Here is a 15,731-nt window from a genome sequence, read left to right on the forward strand (position 1 = left end):
GTAGTTGTGGCAGAGACTATTAGCCAACAAAACTTAAAATATTTAGTTTCTGGCCCTTTACAGAAAAACTTTATTGATTCTCCACCTCTCCACCTTAAGGACTTAGAGGACTCAGAAATGTGCACCTGACTCCTGCCCCCTGGCAATTCTAGTTCAGAAAAACAGATCTGTCCAATTCTAAACCCTGGTTACCACCTAGTCACCAACCAATGATCTTATTCTTTTTTTTTTTTTTTTTAAGATTTTATTTATCTGAGAGAGAGAAAGAGAGTGCGCGCACGAGCGGGGAGAGGGGCAGAGGGAGAGGGAGAAGCAGACTCCCTGTCCAACAGGGAGCTCGATGCAGGGCTCGATCCCAGGACCCTGAGATCATGACCTGAGCCAAAAGCAGACGCTTAACTAACTGAGCCACCCAGGCGCCCCTGGATCTTATTCTTTCATTAATTATTAGAAAATGCAAATACAAAATCCCATTTCAAATGTTACAAAAACTTAGAACACATACCTTCACATTTCAGTCCTTGACGTACCAATCCCCAGAGCATCTCACCACAATAATCACAAAAAGTGGGAGCTTTATAAGAATGTACGTAGAGAGTATGTGGACGAATCTGGAAGTCTTCTACTGTGGCCAAAGCTTTTTAAAAAGAAAAGTAGCAAAATAAACCCTATATCTGTAATGGCAATGAGATTAAGAACATTGACCATATTCACTTATGTCAAAGTACATGGAATCTTTTTTCTCTGAAAGTTTCATTTATCATAAAAAATAAATTATTTTCAGCATTTAATATTGTGGTTTTCAAACTATTTTAGGAAGTTCATCAACTCCAAATAATTTGAGCTCCAAAAGTAGGTTTGTAGGTAGGTATTTCAACCTCCAAAAACATATTTACATAGTGATAAGATCACAAATAGTTGGTACGTCTATTTTTATAATGAAAAACTGTTTAACTTATAACGCACTGGGAAATAGAACAGTAAAGTAAAAAAAAAAGGCAAAAAACCCCACAAAATGTGAAACTTGCAGAAACTGTGGAACTTAACCTCAATTGTAAACACTCTGAGTTCTAACTTATGATCTCAGCATAAGCTGTCTTCTTGATAGTCCTAGTAGTTAAGAAAAAGAGACTCCTCTCCTCTGTGAGCAACTGAACACTAGTAGACACATCCACCAGTAGCTAGCCTCTCACCTCCACCTTCAAGTCATTAGTGGATATCCCAAACAGTCCACAGTTTGCTGAAGTGTTTAAGTTGGTTGATATCATTAGTGGATATCCCTGTGGCCTGGTGAAGGGTCTAGCGCAAAGAAGGAATGGATAGGAGTACAACCTCCAGGGAGGACAAGAAGTGAAGCCCTTTTGGAGTGGAGAGGAAGAGAAGGACTGGGAAATGTACACATGATGGGGTGGTGGTGCAGATGCATGACTAATGTAGGGGCTAGATGAATGGAAAGATCAAGGACTAATAAGGAAAGGTGTTGATAGAGAGGATCTCAAGAACAGGCTGCAGAGATGAGTTTGAGAGTGGAAAAAATGGTGGCAGGAGTCTAGACTCTTGGCTGGCTTTCCTTCCCTTTCTCTCTCTTTTCTCTCTTCCTCTCTCCCTCCCTCCTTTCCCGTCAAACAAGAAGTTCTGTAGGCCTACTAAGTGCATTCTTTGTTCCTTTACATTCCTCGCTAACAATCCTGCCCATCTGCTGCTGGATGAGATCAGAAATAAAAGGAGCTAAGAACAACAAATAGCAAGAGTGGGTGAGGGGGAAACGAGGGAGGTAAGAAAATGCCCACTGAGAACACACAGGGAAGGAGCAATACTGAAATCATGGGGGACATTCAGTATTGCACTTTCCTCTTCCACATCTTCATTATTCCTCCTTTTCTCCTTTCTTTTTGAACCCCAATTCTCCTCTTCTATGCTCTTCACAGAAATGGGGAAAAAGAAATTGAACTTCAGTATAATTGTTTTATTTCCTTGACTCCAAGAGTATATTCCTCTTCCAGTTCCAATGATAATTCCCTTAGCTTAGTAACATTCACATAAACAATTCAGGGCTTATTTTCCTACTTTCTCATCTGTGATATAACCTTCCTGAAAGTAAAATTCACATGGTCACATTATAGATGAAAGAAGTTAAGCAACTGTACCACGAAGACTAAGTATAACTGAACATAGCATTTAGTACAAAAAATAAGGCTCGTTGAAGAAAAAGACAACAAAATAAAAGGAGCTATTTACTTACCTGAAAGAACAACTTCTACTAGGTCTCCATCATGTATTTCATCTGCTGAGGTAATCAGCTGCAAAATATTTTCTGAGTTCATGTCATGGCGAAAGAGAAGAATTTTGTCATACATGCCAAAGAATCCACACTCTGGAAACTACATGAAAACAGTCCTATATCAGTATACCCACAGGTTTCTATTTTTATGAGTAAATGTCTCAATCTTCTGAAAGAACTTTACATGTAGTTTTTAGCTTAACACTGTTTGCTAACAATTCTATTAATATCTAAAAGATCAACCATGTACTCAAGCATCCTTGGTTCAAGTTCAAAAATAGAACAGGAAGCTTAAATATAATTATTGATTATCTTAAAGCACATGTCTCTTAGAAATATAGGATTCTCCTTATTCAGTTATTGATGGAGAATATAATCTTGAATTTAACTGCTACTCTATTTTACATTGCCTGAGATAAGCAGTCTTTCCTGTCCTCTAGAACTGAGCTTCCTCTATAGCTACTAGCCATGTTAAATGCAGTTAAATGTAAATTAATTAAAATAAAATAAAATAAAAAGTTCAGCTCCTCAGTCACTCTAGCCACATTTCATGCATTTAATCACCACCCTAGCTACTGGCTTGCCTATCATTTTGGACTGTGCAGATATAGAACACTTTTATCACCATGGTAAACTCTACTGAATGGTGCTAGTATAAGATTAATAATTCCCAAACTACCGACACAAGAGTATCAATTCCAACATTTTTGACAAATGCACCTATGGTCTCTAGCATCTAATACTTTCTTTACTCACTGTTATTACAAACACATGATTCTTTATGGTAACTTTCTTTTTACTGTTTTTTTTTTTTAATATTTATTTGAGAGAGGGAGGGAGGGAGGGAGAAGGGAGAGAGAGAGAATGCGCACAAGCGGGAGGGGCAGACGGAGAGGGAGAGAAAATCACTGAACATGGAGCCCTACACAGAGCTTGATCCCAGTACCCTGAAATCATGACCTAAGCCGAAATCAAGAGTTGGACACTTAACTGACTGCGCCACCCAGGCACCCTGGTAACTTGCTTTTTAAAAAACCTTTGACCAGAGCAGGAGACTTACAGATCTGTTCACATGCCCTATGTATATTATTCCAAGGCTTCTACACTTTGTGACTACAGAGCTGACACTTTGGGGATTGGCATACCAAGGACTAAAATATGAAGGTATGAGCTCTAGAAGTTTTTGTAGTTAATAATGTTATTTAAGAGAAAATTTTAAGTACTTGCCTTACAAAATAACTTTAATTTCTAAATCAAAACCAAGATTATCTAAAATACCAGTGGCTTGGGAAATGCTGCTCTAGGTATTTCAATTTTCTTTAGTTTATCTCAGAATTGAGATATTTTGGGCTTATTTTGGCTCCTCAGAGAATACCCTTTAATGTACTATATAGTATGTCACTGGCCTGCACTGAATGGCTTGATACATATGTCACACTAAACTGTAACCGCATTTATTGCAAGGATGCTGCTGATGATATGGTTCACCTACTTCATATGGTAGCCCTTCTTTTTGAGGACTCATAAAAGAAATTTCTCTGGTTGGTTTTGTAATATGAACAATTTGATCATCCAACTAATCATGTTTTCTGTTTAATTCACTCACTGGAAAAAGTAAAGCTAAATTTGTGGCCCACTTCCAACATGAATCTAGGATATTACAGCGTGTGTTTTAGGTGGAGACGTCTTCTTATCTTCTGAACTTAATTTTCCCATTAAATATCCATATATATATATATATCTGTCTAAAAAGGTCTAAATTTTATTGGAAAAATATTAAATTAAAAAAATTGAAAACAATGACTTAATTAGAAATTTGAGTTAATTTGATTTTTTTATACCTGAGTAAATAATGAAAAAGTACAGAAATATTTAGATTTTTTATAATAGTCTACTTTCAACTGAGTTACCGACAAAACTTTATAATATGCTTTAAACATACATCTAACAGTATAACAATTTTCAACTGAAAAGATAGGGAGTAAAAATACAGAATCAAACATTTTTATTACATTTTAAAACTTGAAATTAAAATGTTGTAAAATTTTATTAAGTATTATCAAATTAGAAAACATCTAATAGGAGTAAAACATCTCCATAAATTAGTTGCAACAGTTCTTAACTATTAATAAAAAAAAATTCCAGGGCGCCTGGGTGGCTCAGTCGGTCAAGTGGCTGCCTTCAGCCCAGGTCATGGGTTGGAGCCCATGGGCCCTGGGATGGAGCCCCACATAAGGGCTCCTTGCTTGGCGGGAGCCTGCTTCTCCCTCTCTCTCTGCTTGCCTCACCTCTCCCCTTGCTTGTTCCTCCCCTCAACCCCCCTGTCGAATGAATTAAAATCTTTAAAAAAAAAAAATTCCACACTCCATCCTTATATAAAAATGACTAACAAGGGGCACCTGGGTGGCACAGTCTGTTTAGCATCTGCCTTCAGCTCAGGTCATGATCCCAGAGTCCTGGGATCAACCCTCTGCCTCTGTCCCTCTCCCTGCTCCTGTTTGCACTCTCTCTCAAATAAATAAAATCTTTAAAAAAACAACAACAAAATTTTATATAAAACTCATTTTAAAAGTTCCACATTTTTTGCATATCTTCAAAATTCAAGGCATTGGTCCCATGGTTTGTAAAGGTAAGGCAGACATCCCCTCCCAGGAGTTTACAATCTAGTAGGAAGACGGAAATAAAACAAATGTATAACATAGTAAGGGAAATGCCAAAAATGAAAAATAAACAAAATTCTAGAAGAGGGAGAAAAAAACTTTAACCGGGAATGTGGAATGTCACCTTAACAATGATAAAAAAGAGAAGCAAGGTTTCCATGGGCAGAAAGTGAAAGTGAAAGTATAAAGGTCGTAGCTGAGAAAACACATAAATGGGAGAAAGCTGAGTGGACCCCTATGACTGAAGAATGAGGGGAGGGCTGGGTAGAAAGAGGGCAAAAATGCACACAGGAGCCCCATGGGGACTATACTTAAGAAAGAAACTTGGGAGTCAACAGATTGGGGTTCAGGCTTTGCCAACTACTAACTATAGCACCTTAGATAAGCTGTTTAACCTCTCTATGCTGTTTCTTGTCTATAAATTTGGAATAACAGGAATACTGGCTTTATAGGGTTCTGGTCAAAATTTATTTAGTTGATGCTATAAAGTAGTACCATGATCAGTAAATACTAGTGGTTCTTATTATCTTATATCTAAGGGGGGAGAGAGAAAGAATCCCAGAGCAAGGCTGTGACATGATCAAATCTATTACCTTAAAAAGATAATGCTGACATGTAGTAGGGACTGGAACAGGAAGAGACCAGAGCAAGCTCCTGAAGAAGGCTGAAGCTACTGGTCAGGAAAGAAGTAGCAGGGTCTGGATTATTCGGTGAGAAGATGGAAAGCAAAACAAGAAGGAACACTTCTCTCTCAAATCTATCTTTGGTAAATTACATGGATCATTAGTATTGTTTCGACCAAATCAGAAGTCCCAAAAACTAAAGAGCTAAATAAACACATTAATGAAAGAAGAAAAACATCCAAAAATGTGTAGCTTAGAAAAAAAATATGTATAAAATAATCTTGATAAACACATGACCTAGTGAATTCATATTGGCATTATTAAGAAACTGAAGAGCAAATAAAAAGAATGACAGGGAATGTATTAAGAATATTTACTTAAAATAAGTATTTGTGTACCAGGCTGGAAAGCCTTCAGTGATGATAAAGAATGAAGTAATTTTCCAGTCTAGCAAATGTTTACATAAACTATATTCATCTATATGGTTGAGAAATTACAGAGTTCCAAAAGGGGAAAAATGTATTAAATAGCTTGTAAAAAATAGATCTCTGCTATTCACAATTATGATTTGTAATTGTGACTTGGTAGGATATTTAGGAATCATCTGAAAAGTCAGCACAAAATGAAGTTACAGAAAATAGGGCCTGAAAAAAAAGCAAGAGAATATTAAACATTGCCACTGAACATCAGAGAAAAACTGTAGCCAAGTTTTTTTTTTTTTTTAAAGATTTTATTTATTTATTTGAGAGAGAGAATGAGATAGAGAGCATGAGACGGGGGAGGGTCAGAGGGAGAAGCAGACTCCCTGCTGAACAGGGAGCCCAATGCGGGACTCGATCCCGGGACTCCAGGATCATGACCTGAGCCGAAGGCAGTCGCTTAACCAACTGAGCCACCCAGGCGCCCCAAACTGTAGCCAAGTTTTAAAAACATTATGAAGTCTTGAAACATGGGCATATTAAAGATAAACATCTAAAAAGGAGAAACAAGGAAATAAACCATGAGTACACACTTTGAAAGATCTAAACAATTATACTAGGAAACCCTTCCCCCACAAAAAACAAAAAAAAAGCAAAACCTTGTTGATAATGATTTGAATATACAGGTATTGACACTTCATAATTTTTAAAAATTCAGAGAGGCACCTGGGTGGCTCAGTTAAGCATCTACCTTCAACTCAGGTCATGATCTCAGGGTCCTGGGATCGAGTCCTGTGTCGGGCTCCCTGCTCATTGGGGAGTCTTCTTCCTCTGCCTCTTCCCCACTCCCCCCACCTCTTGTGCTCTCTCTCTCAAATGAATAAAATCTTTAAAAAAAATTCAGGAATAAGATTTTCAAGCAGGAGTAAATTGTTAAGCCATGTATCAACTTTGACCATACACTAGAATCACCTGTGGACCTTAAAAGATGCTAAGGCTCTCCTCCCAGGTTTATGGTTTAGGTCTGTGGAATAAGACATGGACACCTGAATTTCAAGTTTACTTTTATATTATTTAATATATATATACTCTTAAAAAAACAGACTTTAAAAAACCGTATTTTTAAGAACAATTTTAGAGTTACAGAAAAATTGAGACAATAGTACACAGAGATCCCATATTACCCACACCTAGTTTCCCCTATTATGAACATCTTACATTAATATGGTACATTACAATTAATGAACTAATACTGATACATTAACTGAAGTCCATACTTCCTTCATTCAGATTTCCTTAGCTTTTACTCAATTTCCTTTTTCCGTCCCAGGATCCCATACAGGATACCACATTACCTTCAGCTATCATGTCTCCTTAGGCCTCTTTTGGCTGTGACAATGTTTTCTCAAGACACTGCTGGGTTCTGAGGACCTTGACTAAACATCAGGTATTGTATAGGATGCCCCACCATTAAAATTAATCCTATGTTTTTCTCATGATTAGATTGGAGTTACAGGTTTTGGGGAAGATCACAGAGGTCAAGTGTCATTGTCATCACATCATATCAAGCGTACCTACTACCAACATGATTTACTGCTATTGATGTAGACCTTGATTATCTGGCTAAGGTAGAATATGTCAGGTTTCTTCACTGCAAAGCTATTCCCTCTGAACCCCTAATACCCGTACCCTTTGGAAGTCAGTCACTATGTACAGCCCACTCTTTTTTTTTTTTTTTTTTAAGATTTTATTTATTTATTTGAGAGAGAGAGAGAACACATGTGTGCACATGAGCAGGGGGTTGGGGAGAAGAGAGCAGGGCAGAGGGAGGGAGAGAATCTCAAGCAGACTCCATGCTGAGCACAGAGCCTGACCCCACAATCCCAAGATCATGACCCTAGCCAAAACCAAGAGTCGTATGCTCAACCAACTGAGCCACCCAGGCACCCCCATGCAGCCCACTCTTAAGGAATGGTGAGTTGTGTTCCTTCTCCTTGAAGGCAGAGTATGTATATAAATTACTTGGAATTTTTCTGCATGTGAGATTTATCTACTTTCCCCATTTATTTATTCATCCAATCATTTATATACACATGTATACTCACAGATATTTATTAATACTTTGGGATATAATATATGCTCTTTAAGAATATAATTTATTTTTGAATAGGTAATTTATTCCCATGGCTCAAAATTTTTAAAGTACAAAAGAGCATAGTGCAAAATCTATGCTGGAGTTGCCCAGTTATCCCTGCCACAGTCAACACTGTTGCCAGTTTTTCTTAGTATCCTTCTGAAGATATTTTGTACCTAAAATGTTTTTTTTGTTGTTGTTGTTGTTTTACACAATTGTATAGTTTTATTTTACTAGTTCCCTACTGATGGGATAGGAGTCGAGGAATAAAAGTAATGCCAAACTGCTTTGAGTTCAAATCCTGATCCATTTCACTTACTGTGTAACTGTGGCTAACTTACTTAACCTCAGTTTCTCTATCTCCTACTTCATAAGGTGATCATGAGAATTAAATAAATGAGTACACATAAAAAGCTTAGAACTGATCCATTTTGGGCACTATATAAATCTTAGCTACCGTTTCAAATCTTTTGTCATTACAAACACCTGATGTATAATCTTATACACACATCTTTTTCCACTTTTTGAGTATATGAATAGGATTACTTCCTAGAAGTAGATTTGCTAGGTCAAAGAATATTTTGACATTTTAATTTAATTTATTATTTTTTTTTTAGAGAGAGCAATTGCATGGGGGTGGGAGAGTGAGGGGGGCAGAAAAGAGGGAGAGGGAGAAGAAGAATTTTAAGCAGGCTCCACACCCAGCATGGAGTCCGACTAGAGGCTTGATCTCATGACTCTGAGATCATGACCTGAGCCAAAATCACGAGTCAGACACTTAACTGACTGAGCCACCCAGGCACCCCTTGACACTTTTAGATATTGCCAAAATGTTCTTTATAGAGACCATGCCAATTCATGTTTCCATAAGTAATATATTGAGTGCTTATTTTTTCCACATTCTATTTTACAGTGTTTTATTAGTCAGCTTAGGCTGCATTAACAAAATATCATAGATGGAGTAGCTTAAACAACACAAATTTATTTTCTCAGATTTCTGGAGGCTAGACTCCTGATATCAGGGTACTAGCATGGTCGAGTTCTTGAGAGGTCTCTTCCTCACTTGCAGACAGCAACCTTCTCACTGAGTGCTCAAATGACCTCTCCTCCAAAAATGCACATGGCAGGAGAGAGAGAGATCGCTTTCTTCCTCTTCTTATATAAAGCTACCAATCCTATCGGATTAGAACCCTATGACTTCATTTAACCTTAATTACTTCCTAAAAGTCCTATCTCCAAAGTCACACTGAGTGAGGGTTAAGGCTTCAACATATGAATGTGAGGGGTGGGGAGGAGAGACACAATTTAGTCCTAGCAAATTTGTTAATGTTAGGTAAAAAATGGTTATTTCAGTATAGTTTTAATCATAAGAAGTTGAACATCTTTTACATGCTTAAGGGACAACTGTATTTCCTCTGTATACACTAGTTATTCATATTCTTTGACCATTTTTAATGGATTAACAGATCTTTAAAACTCCAAATCCAAACATTCCTCAAAATGTTTCTCATTATACAGGAAACCCTTAATAAGTCCTGGACAACATATCAAAAAACACAAACAAAAACCCTGTATATTGGGGCGCCTGGGTGGCTCAGTCAGTTAAGCAGCTGCCTTCGGCTTGGGTCATGATCCCAGGGTCCTGGGATCGAGCCCCGCATCGGGCTCCCTGCTCGGTGGGAAGCCTGCTTCTCCCTCTCCCACTCCCCCTGCTTGTGTTCCCTCTCTCGCTGTATCTCTGTCAAGTAAATAAATAAAATATTTTTAAAAAAACACCTGTATATTTAATAGCATATATGTTGAATTTCTCAAAATGATCTGATGCCAATAAAACATCCTATACAGGAAAAAAGAGCTTTACCAAAATAATAGCTGTTTACCTACACCAGACTCCAGTAGAAAAGAACAAAAGAGAAGTTTTTCCCTTTCAAAATTGTATAATTTTAAGAGGAAGAAATATTCTAGCAAATTAACGATAATCAATTCTTGATTACATTTATAAATCCACTATTTTCATTGGACTCCTTTCTCTTTACCATTCAGAATGCAAGTCTTAGCTAATAAAATGGTATAATGCTTTCTAAGCATTCTACTTTCATGGGGAAAAAAGCAATTTGTGATTGGGAACAAGATTAGAAGAGCAGCAGAGGTGGTAACATGTTTAGTAACTGTCAGTAATTGTCACTGGCCATTTATTTAGTATATTCCTAAACTAGGATTCTTAATCAGGGCAATTTTGTCCCCTAGAAGGTAATGTCTTGAGACACTTTGGGGTTGTTACAATGTGAGGTACTGGTGTCTAGTGGATAGAGGCCAGGGATGCTGCTAAACATCCTATGATGCATAGGACACTGCACAAAACAATTATCCAGCCCAAAATGTTGACAGTGCTGAAGCTGAGAAACACTGCTCTGGGGAATAAAGGGGTCAAGAATATAGAGAGACTGGAAAATGTGGAAGGAAGTTGACCAAGTTCTGAAAATTACACATGCCCATATTTCCTTCCCTAGCCTACCTAAGCCTTGATTAAAAGAAGAAAATAGGAAATGAAAGAGACAGCAAAAGAACTAGCAGGGTGGAAGTAAAATAGGCCTTTAATTTGGCCTCATTCCAAATTCCCCCCAGGCTTTTCTGGACTTGCTTTCTATAGACTGTGCAAATGACTCCTCTTGACTGTGCAAAATGAAGTCTTTTCCCAGTCCATATGGGAGAGGAATGGAATTTCATTCTAAGTTATCAAATGCTCACCCCTTATGCACTGCTCTCTTTGCCCACTTAACATTCCATATGTCTTTACTTTTGCAGTAAAGATGGCTTCAATAATAAAAAACAGAGCATCTTATCTTTCTAGAACCATCTTACGGAAATAACTTTTGATGGTGTTGACACTTGTTTGTAATTAAAAGGTTCCAATACTTGCAAATAAAATTCCTTCAAGCAATACTATATTTTGAGAGCTATTTGATGTGAACACTTTAAATTCATATCATAAAATTCCTATCAGTAAAATGCTAGATGAGGTAGAAGTTTTCAAGTTTTTTTTTTTTTTTAAAGATTTTATTTATTTATTTGAGAGAGAGAGAATGAGAGACAGAGAGCATGAGAGGCAGGAGGGTCAGAGAGAGAAGCAGACTCCCTGCCGAGCAGGGAGCCCGATGTGGGACTCGATCCTGGGACTCCAGGATCATGACCTGGGCCGAAGGCAGTCGCTTAACCAACTGAGCCACCCAGGCGCCCAGAAGTTTTCAAGTTTTTAATTCTCCTTGGTCAAATACAATTTTTATACATTAACACAACTTCAGAATTTAACACTATTTGAACAAAAATTTATTACTGTACACTTTTTTAAAGGAGTATGGTTTTTTCTAGGTGCAATGGGAACCACTGCAGAGTTTCAATGCACATCTAATTTTTTTTTAAAGTTTACACTGAAATATGAGTAAAATGCAATAATCTGAATTAGAATAGATCACCACATACATGCACATGCATACACACCCATGTAACTACCTCCCAGGTCAAGATACAGAACATTCTCAGCACCACAGGTTTCTTTACATTCACTTAATTTGAGAAGCTGAATACTAAAGTAATTTTAAATTTGATGTCAAGTAAATCATAGTAAGTCTAATAATAAACCAGATCATAGTAAATAAGCTCCACAAGGGGAAGGGCATTCTCTTTTCCTACTCCCTACTGAATGTACAGTACCTAGAACTTAGTATTTAATTTACTGAAAAAAGCTGTTGACTAGAGAGCAAAGGTAACTAATTTAACACTAATAAAATTCCCAGAAACAAATATCCTATTTAACATCATTTTTCAGGAAAGTATGTAGTTGAAGAGAAGAATTTCAATGACCATTTCTATATACAGATAGATGGCACTACAGTCTAGATGAGTCAATGAGAAAATTATTCAGTGAGGACTCTGAATTTATTCTGAACTTTCATCATTAATCTTCAACCTAGGATTTTCTGGATATGATACATTAGAGGAGCTGCTTCATTTAACACCATTTCTCTTTGACACAAACCAGAGTAATCTTTTTTCATTTCCTTTTTACTTGTTTTGCTATTAGTTCTGTTTATCTTTAATTCAAACTTTCTGGAACTTTCTATCCTAACCAACATATTTACCTGAATATCTAGCAGAATTGGGGGAAAAAACAAAAAACAAAAAACAACTTTCTTCCGGTTTGAGCCTCCAGATTAGTAATGGTTGCCTGGCATTATTTTGCCAAGACAAAAAATGTAGGGTAAAGAGTAAGATGTCACCTAGCCACTGCAACACAGCTGTAGTAGAAATAGGGGAGAAAAAAAAAAAAAAACTAACACAGAATGACAACTGGTTTCCAGAAAACAAAAGACACAGCTGGGGTTTTTGCTCTACTTCAACAGGACCTGAAAATTATACCCAATCCATGTCTGCAGAAACAATGTATTCACTTGACGAGTACATCAAAATCACTCCTAAACTAGGATACACAGACAAAGATTTTTCATGTCTAGTGTCATGTAAATGGTCAAAACGAAAAACAAATGTTTTAAATCAGCTGAAAGCAGAGAGTTTTGCTTTAGTTAGATTCAATTTCAGTAAATACCATTACAGCTTAAAATGAATTGCTGTTGGCCAATTTCCTTTCTTATTACTCCAATTACATTTACTATGTTCATTCAACAAATTAACACAATACAGCAGTAGCATCATAATGCTATTTTCTAAGCTTCTTGGCAATTTGAAATCAAGAACATGAGGAACTAACATTCCCTGAGAGTAGTTACTATGCACCAGGCACCATGTAAAGCACTTGGCATTGCTATCTCATTTAATATTCTCAAAACTCCTAAAACAAATAATCCCAGTCCTCTAATAAACACTTGATCTCAATTTTTTATAGTTTGTCATATGCTAAATACTAAAATCAAAAGACACGAGTAAAGCAATGTCACTGTACAGAAAAAATTCTATACATGTTTTGGTATTTACTAAAATTTTAAGAACACTACAGGATCAATGATCTTTCCAGATAAGAGAGATTTTAAAACTATGAATATTACTATTTTGAGGGCACTAATTATGTGGCAGACACTGCATTAAGAGCTTTACATTTTATCACCGTAATTTTTTAATGAAGGTAGGAATCATGATCCCAGCTTTCCAGATGAAGATCTGAAGTAAGTGACCTGAAAAGGGTCTCTAATTTCAAAACAAAGTTTAAGAATCAAAATCTCCACCCTGAGTCTGTCTCTTTGGCTTTAGAACACTGCTATCTCTTTCTTGGACTATTCTTTTTTTTTTTTTTTAAACATACGCCAATAACAAAAAATAATAGTACAGGTTTAAACACTAATGTAATTTTGACATTGGGAATCCATGCACAATCACTCACTCTAAGACTGGGCAAAGCTTTTGGCCTGTTCCCTGGGTTTTGATTTGCTCACTGTAATTTGATTCTTTGGCGGTGGCCTCCCAGCAGAGATCTTGTTTCCGTTTGGCTCAATCTCAATTCTACCTGCTGCTCAGATCTGTCTGCCTTCTCAGTTCTCCTGATAGCCAGTCTCACTAGTTCTTTGAGTTTCATCAGTTTAAGCGTTCTCTTCAGCATATAAACTCCTAGAAGGCAGAGATACCGTTTGTTGCTAAGTCTGCTTTATAAGCCAATATGTTGATAAAGGAATCTACTGTATACATCTAAAAATATATTCATTCCTGAAACTAATATACACTGTATGTCAACTATACTTCAATAAAAATTAAAATTTACATTAACTATATCCATACTCACAACAGAAACAGTGTACTATATACTTAAAACAAACACATCCAAGCCAAACTAGCAATCCTATTTGAAAGCTCTCAAACTACAATTTTGAGTTAATACATACCCATACAAAATACATACCCTTTTACATCTAGAAGATTCACAACTGGCATTTTGGGTCAGATAATTCTTTGTTGTGGGGAGCTCCCCCGAGCATTGCAGTAACATCCCTGCTCTCTACCCACTAGATGCCAATAGCACACCCTCTCTCCCCAGTAGTGACAACCAAACAAAAAAATCTCCAGATACTGCTAAATGTTGCCAGGGATCAAAATCACTCTGGTTGAGAACCACTGGTTTAATTTAATCTTATACATTAAAATGAGATACTGGAGCTATAATGTTTGCCAATTAAGTAGTGCTAATCTACATTCTTACAAGGAATAAGGAAAAAGTTTACTGGTGTTCTCAGAGTGAATAACTTTGAGAATTTCAAGTATTTCAAGAAGCTGGCCTTTTGCACAATCCTAGGAAGAAAGAGTTCTTTGAATTAAATATCTGAAAAATATAAACTAGTCGGAGCAGGTTTGGTACAACTAAGGTACCAATACATGAAACGGAATGGAAAAGAATACTGGTGCTTATCTGCTTATTTCTTTCTATAAATCATTTAATCAACAGAGGTTAACTATCACCACAGATTATTTGCAGTATTATTTTCAGCAGTAAAAGCAGGTAGAACGTATCCTTTAACAAATGTCTACTGAAACTAAGGCATTTGGGGGGACAGAAAGATGAGTAAGACAGAACCAATTTCAATGTAACATAAATGTTGAAGCATTTCAAATCTTCAAGAAAAGGAAGCTAAATTTTTGGCTTAAGTTAAAGACAACAACAACAAAAGAAACTCCACCCAATCCGCCCTCGGGACGTGTCATGAAATTGGACTGAATTCAAAGAGTGACCACTTTTGGTCATATCCAAGTTTTAAGCAAAGCTCAACTACAAATGATCTGTTAGATATTTTCCTGGAAACAAACAAACAAAAATCTCAATGTATATGTTTTGTATTATCTGTATTAGAATTCAATCCCAATTTTAACTAAATATAAGTCTGAAATCTTTCTATTTCTATGAAGTTTTATATATCCTCATCTATACTGGAAATACCAATTTCATTTTCCCCCTAATTGAACACCATACCTAATCTGTATTTATTACTACTATTTTCAACATTTCCCCATATGCCTGTTTACTAATTTAATATTTTTGTGAAATGTATTTTTATATCATTTGACTAAATATTTAGAGATCAATGTTTTTCTTACCAATACATGAGCTCTTTACAGAATAAAGATGTTAGATATTTAATACCTGTGTAGTATTTCCCCAATCTTATTTTTGTTTTTATTTTTATATATGTAAATATTTTAATTTTCAATACTCAAATCTGTAAACTGTTCTTTACCCTTGTGCTTCCTTTTCCTGATATGAAAGTGAGATATCCTCCTCTCTGTAAGTTTGATAAATATTCAATTCCATTTTATTATCTTTTTCCTTTGATCCAAATTCTCAATATTTAACCTTTACTTTAATTCCTCTGAAATTTATCCTGGTGTCAGGTATTAAGTGGAGGTCTTTGTTAATGCTCCTCTCATTGCCTAACTTGTTTTCTAAACTCCATTTCCGAAAAATGATTCTCTTTTATTTCTCATGCCTCCTTAGCCATATACCTAAAATGTACGATGGATCTATTACTGTTCAAGTCATATACAGTTTCCATTATTGTAGCTGTTTTTCTCCCCCCTTTTTCTTATTTTTCAGACTTTTAACTTAATGCTTTTGGCTAC

General features: G+C 36.3%; 1 protein-coding gene across 1 annotated transcript in view; it reads right to left on the reverse strand.

The window, feature by feature from the left end:
- Nucleotides 1-15,731, reverse strand: part of PRKD3 (protein kinase D3) — an 85,183-nt gene that overhangs the window by 42,717 nt on the left and 26,735 nt on the right. Inside the window, exons 3-4 of the mRNA XM_021697416.2 lie at nt 2,243-2,381; nt 506-637 (exon numbers count right to left, since the gene is read on the reverse strand). Coding sequence (XP_021553091.1) covers nt 506-637; nt 2,243-2,381 — 271 coding nt within the window. The remainder of the gene's footprint in view (nt 1-505; nt 638-2,242; nt 2,382-15,731) is intronic.

This window comes from Neomonachus schauinslandi, chromosome 10, assembly GCF_002201575.2.
Source record: "Neomonachus schauinslandi chromosome 10, ASM220157v2, whole genome shotgun sequence".
Lineage (NCBI taxonomy): Eukaryota > Metazoa > Chordata > Mammalia > Carnivora > Phocidae > Neomonachus > Neomonachus schauinslandi.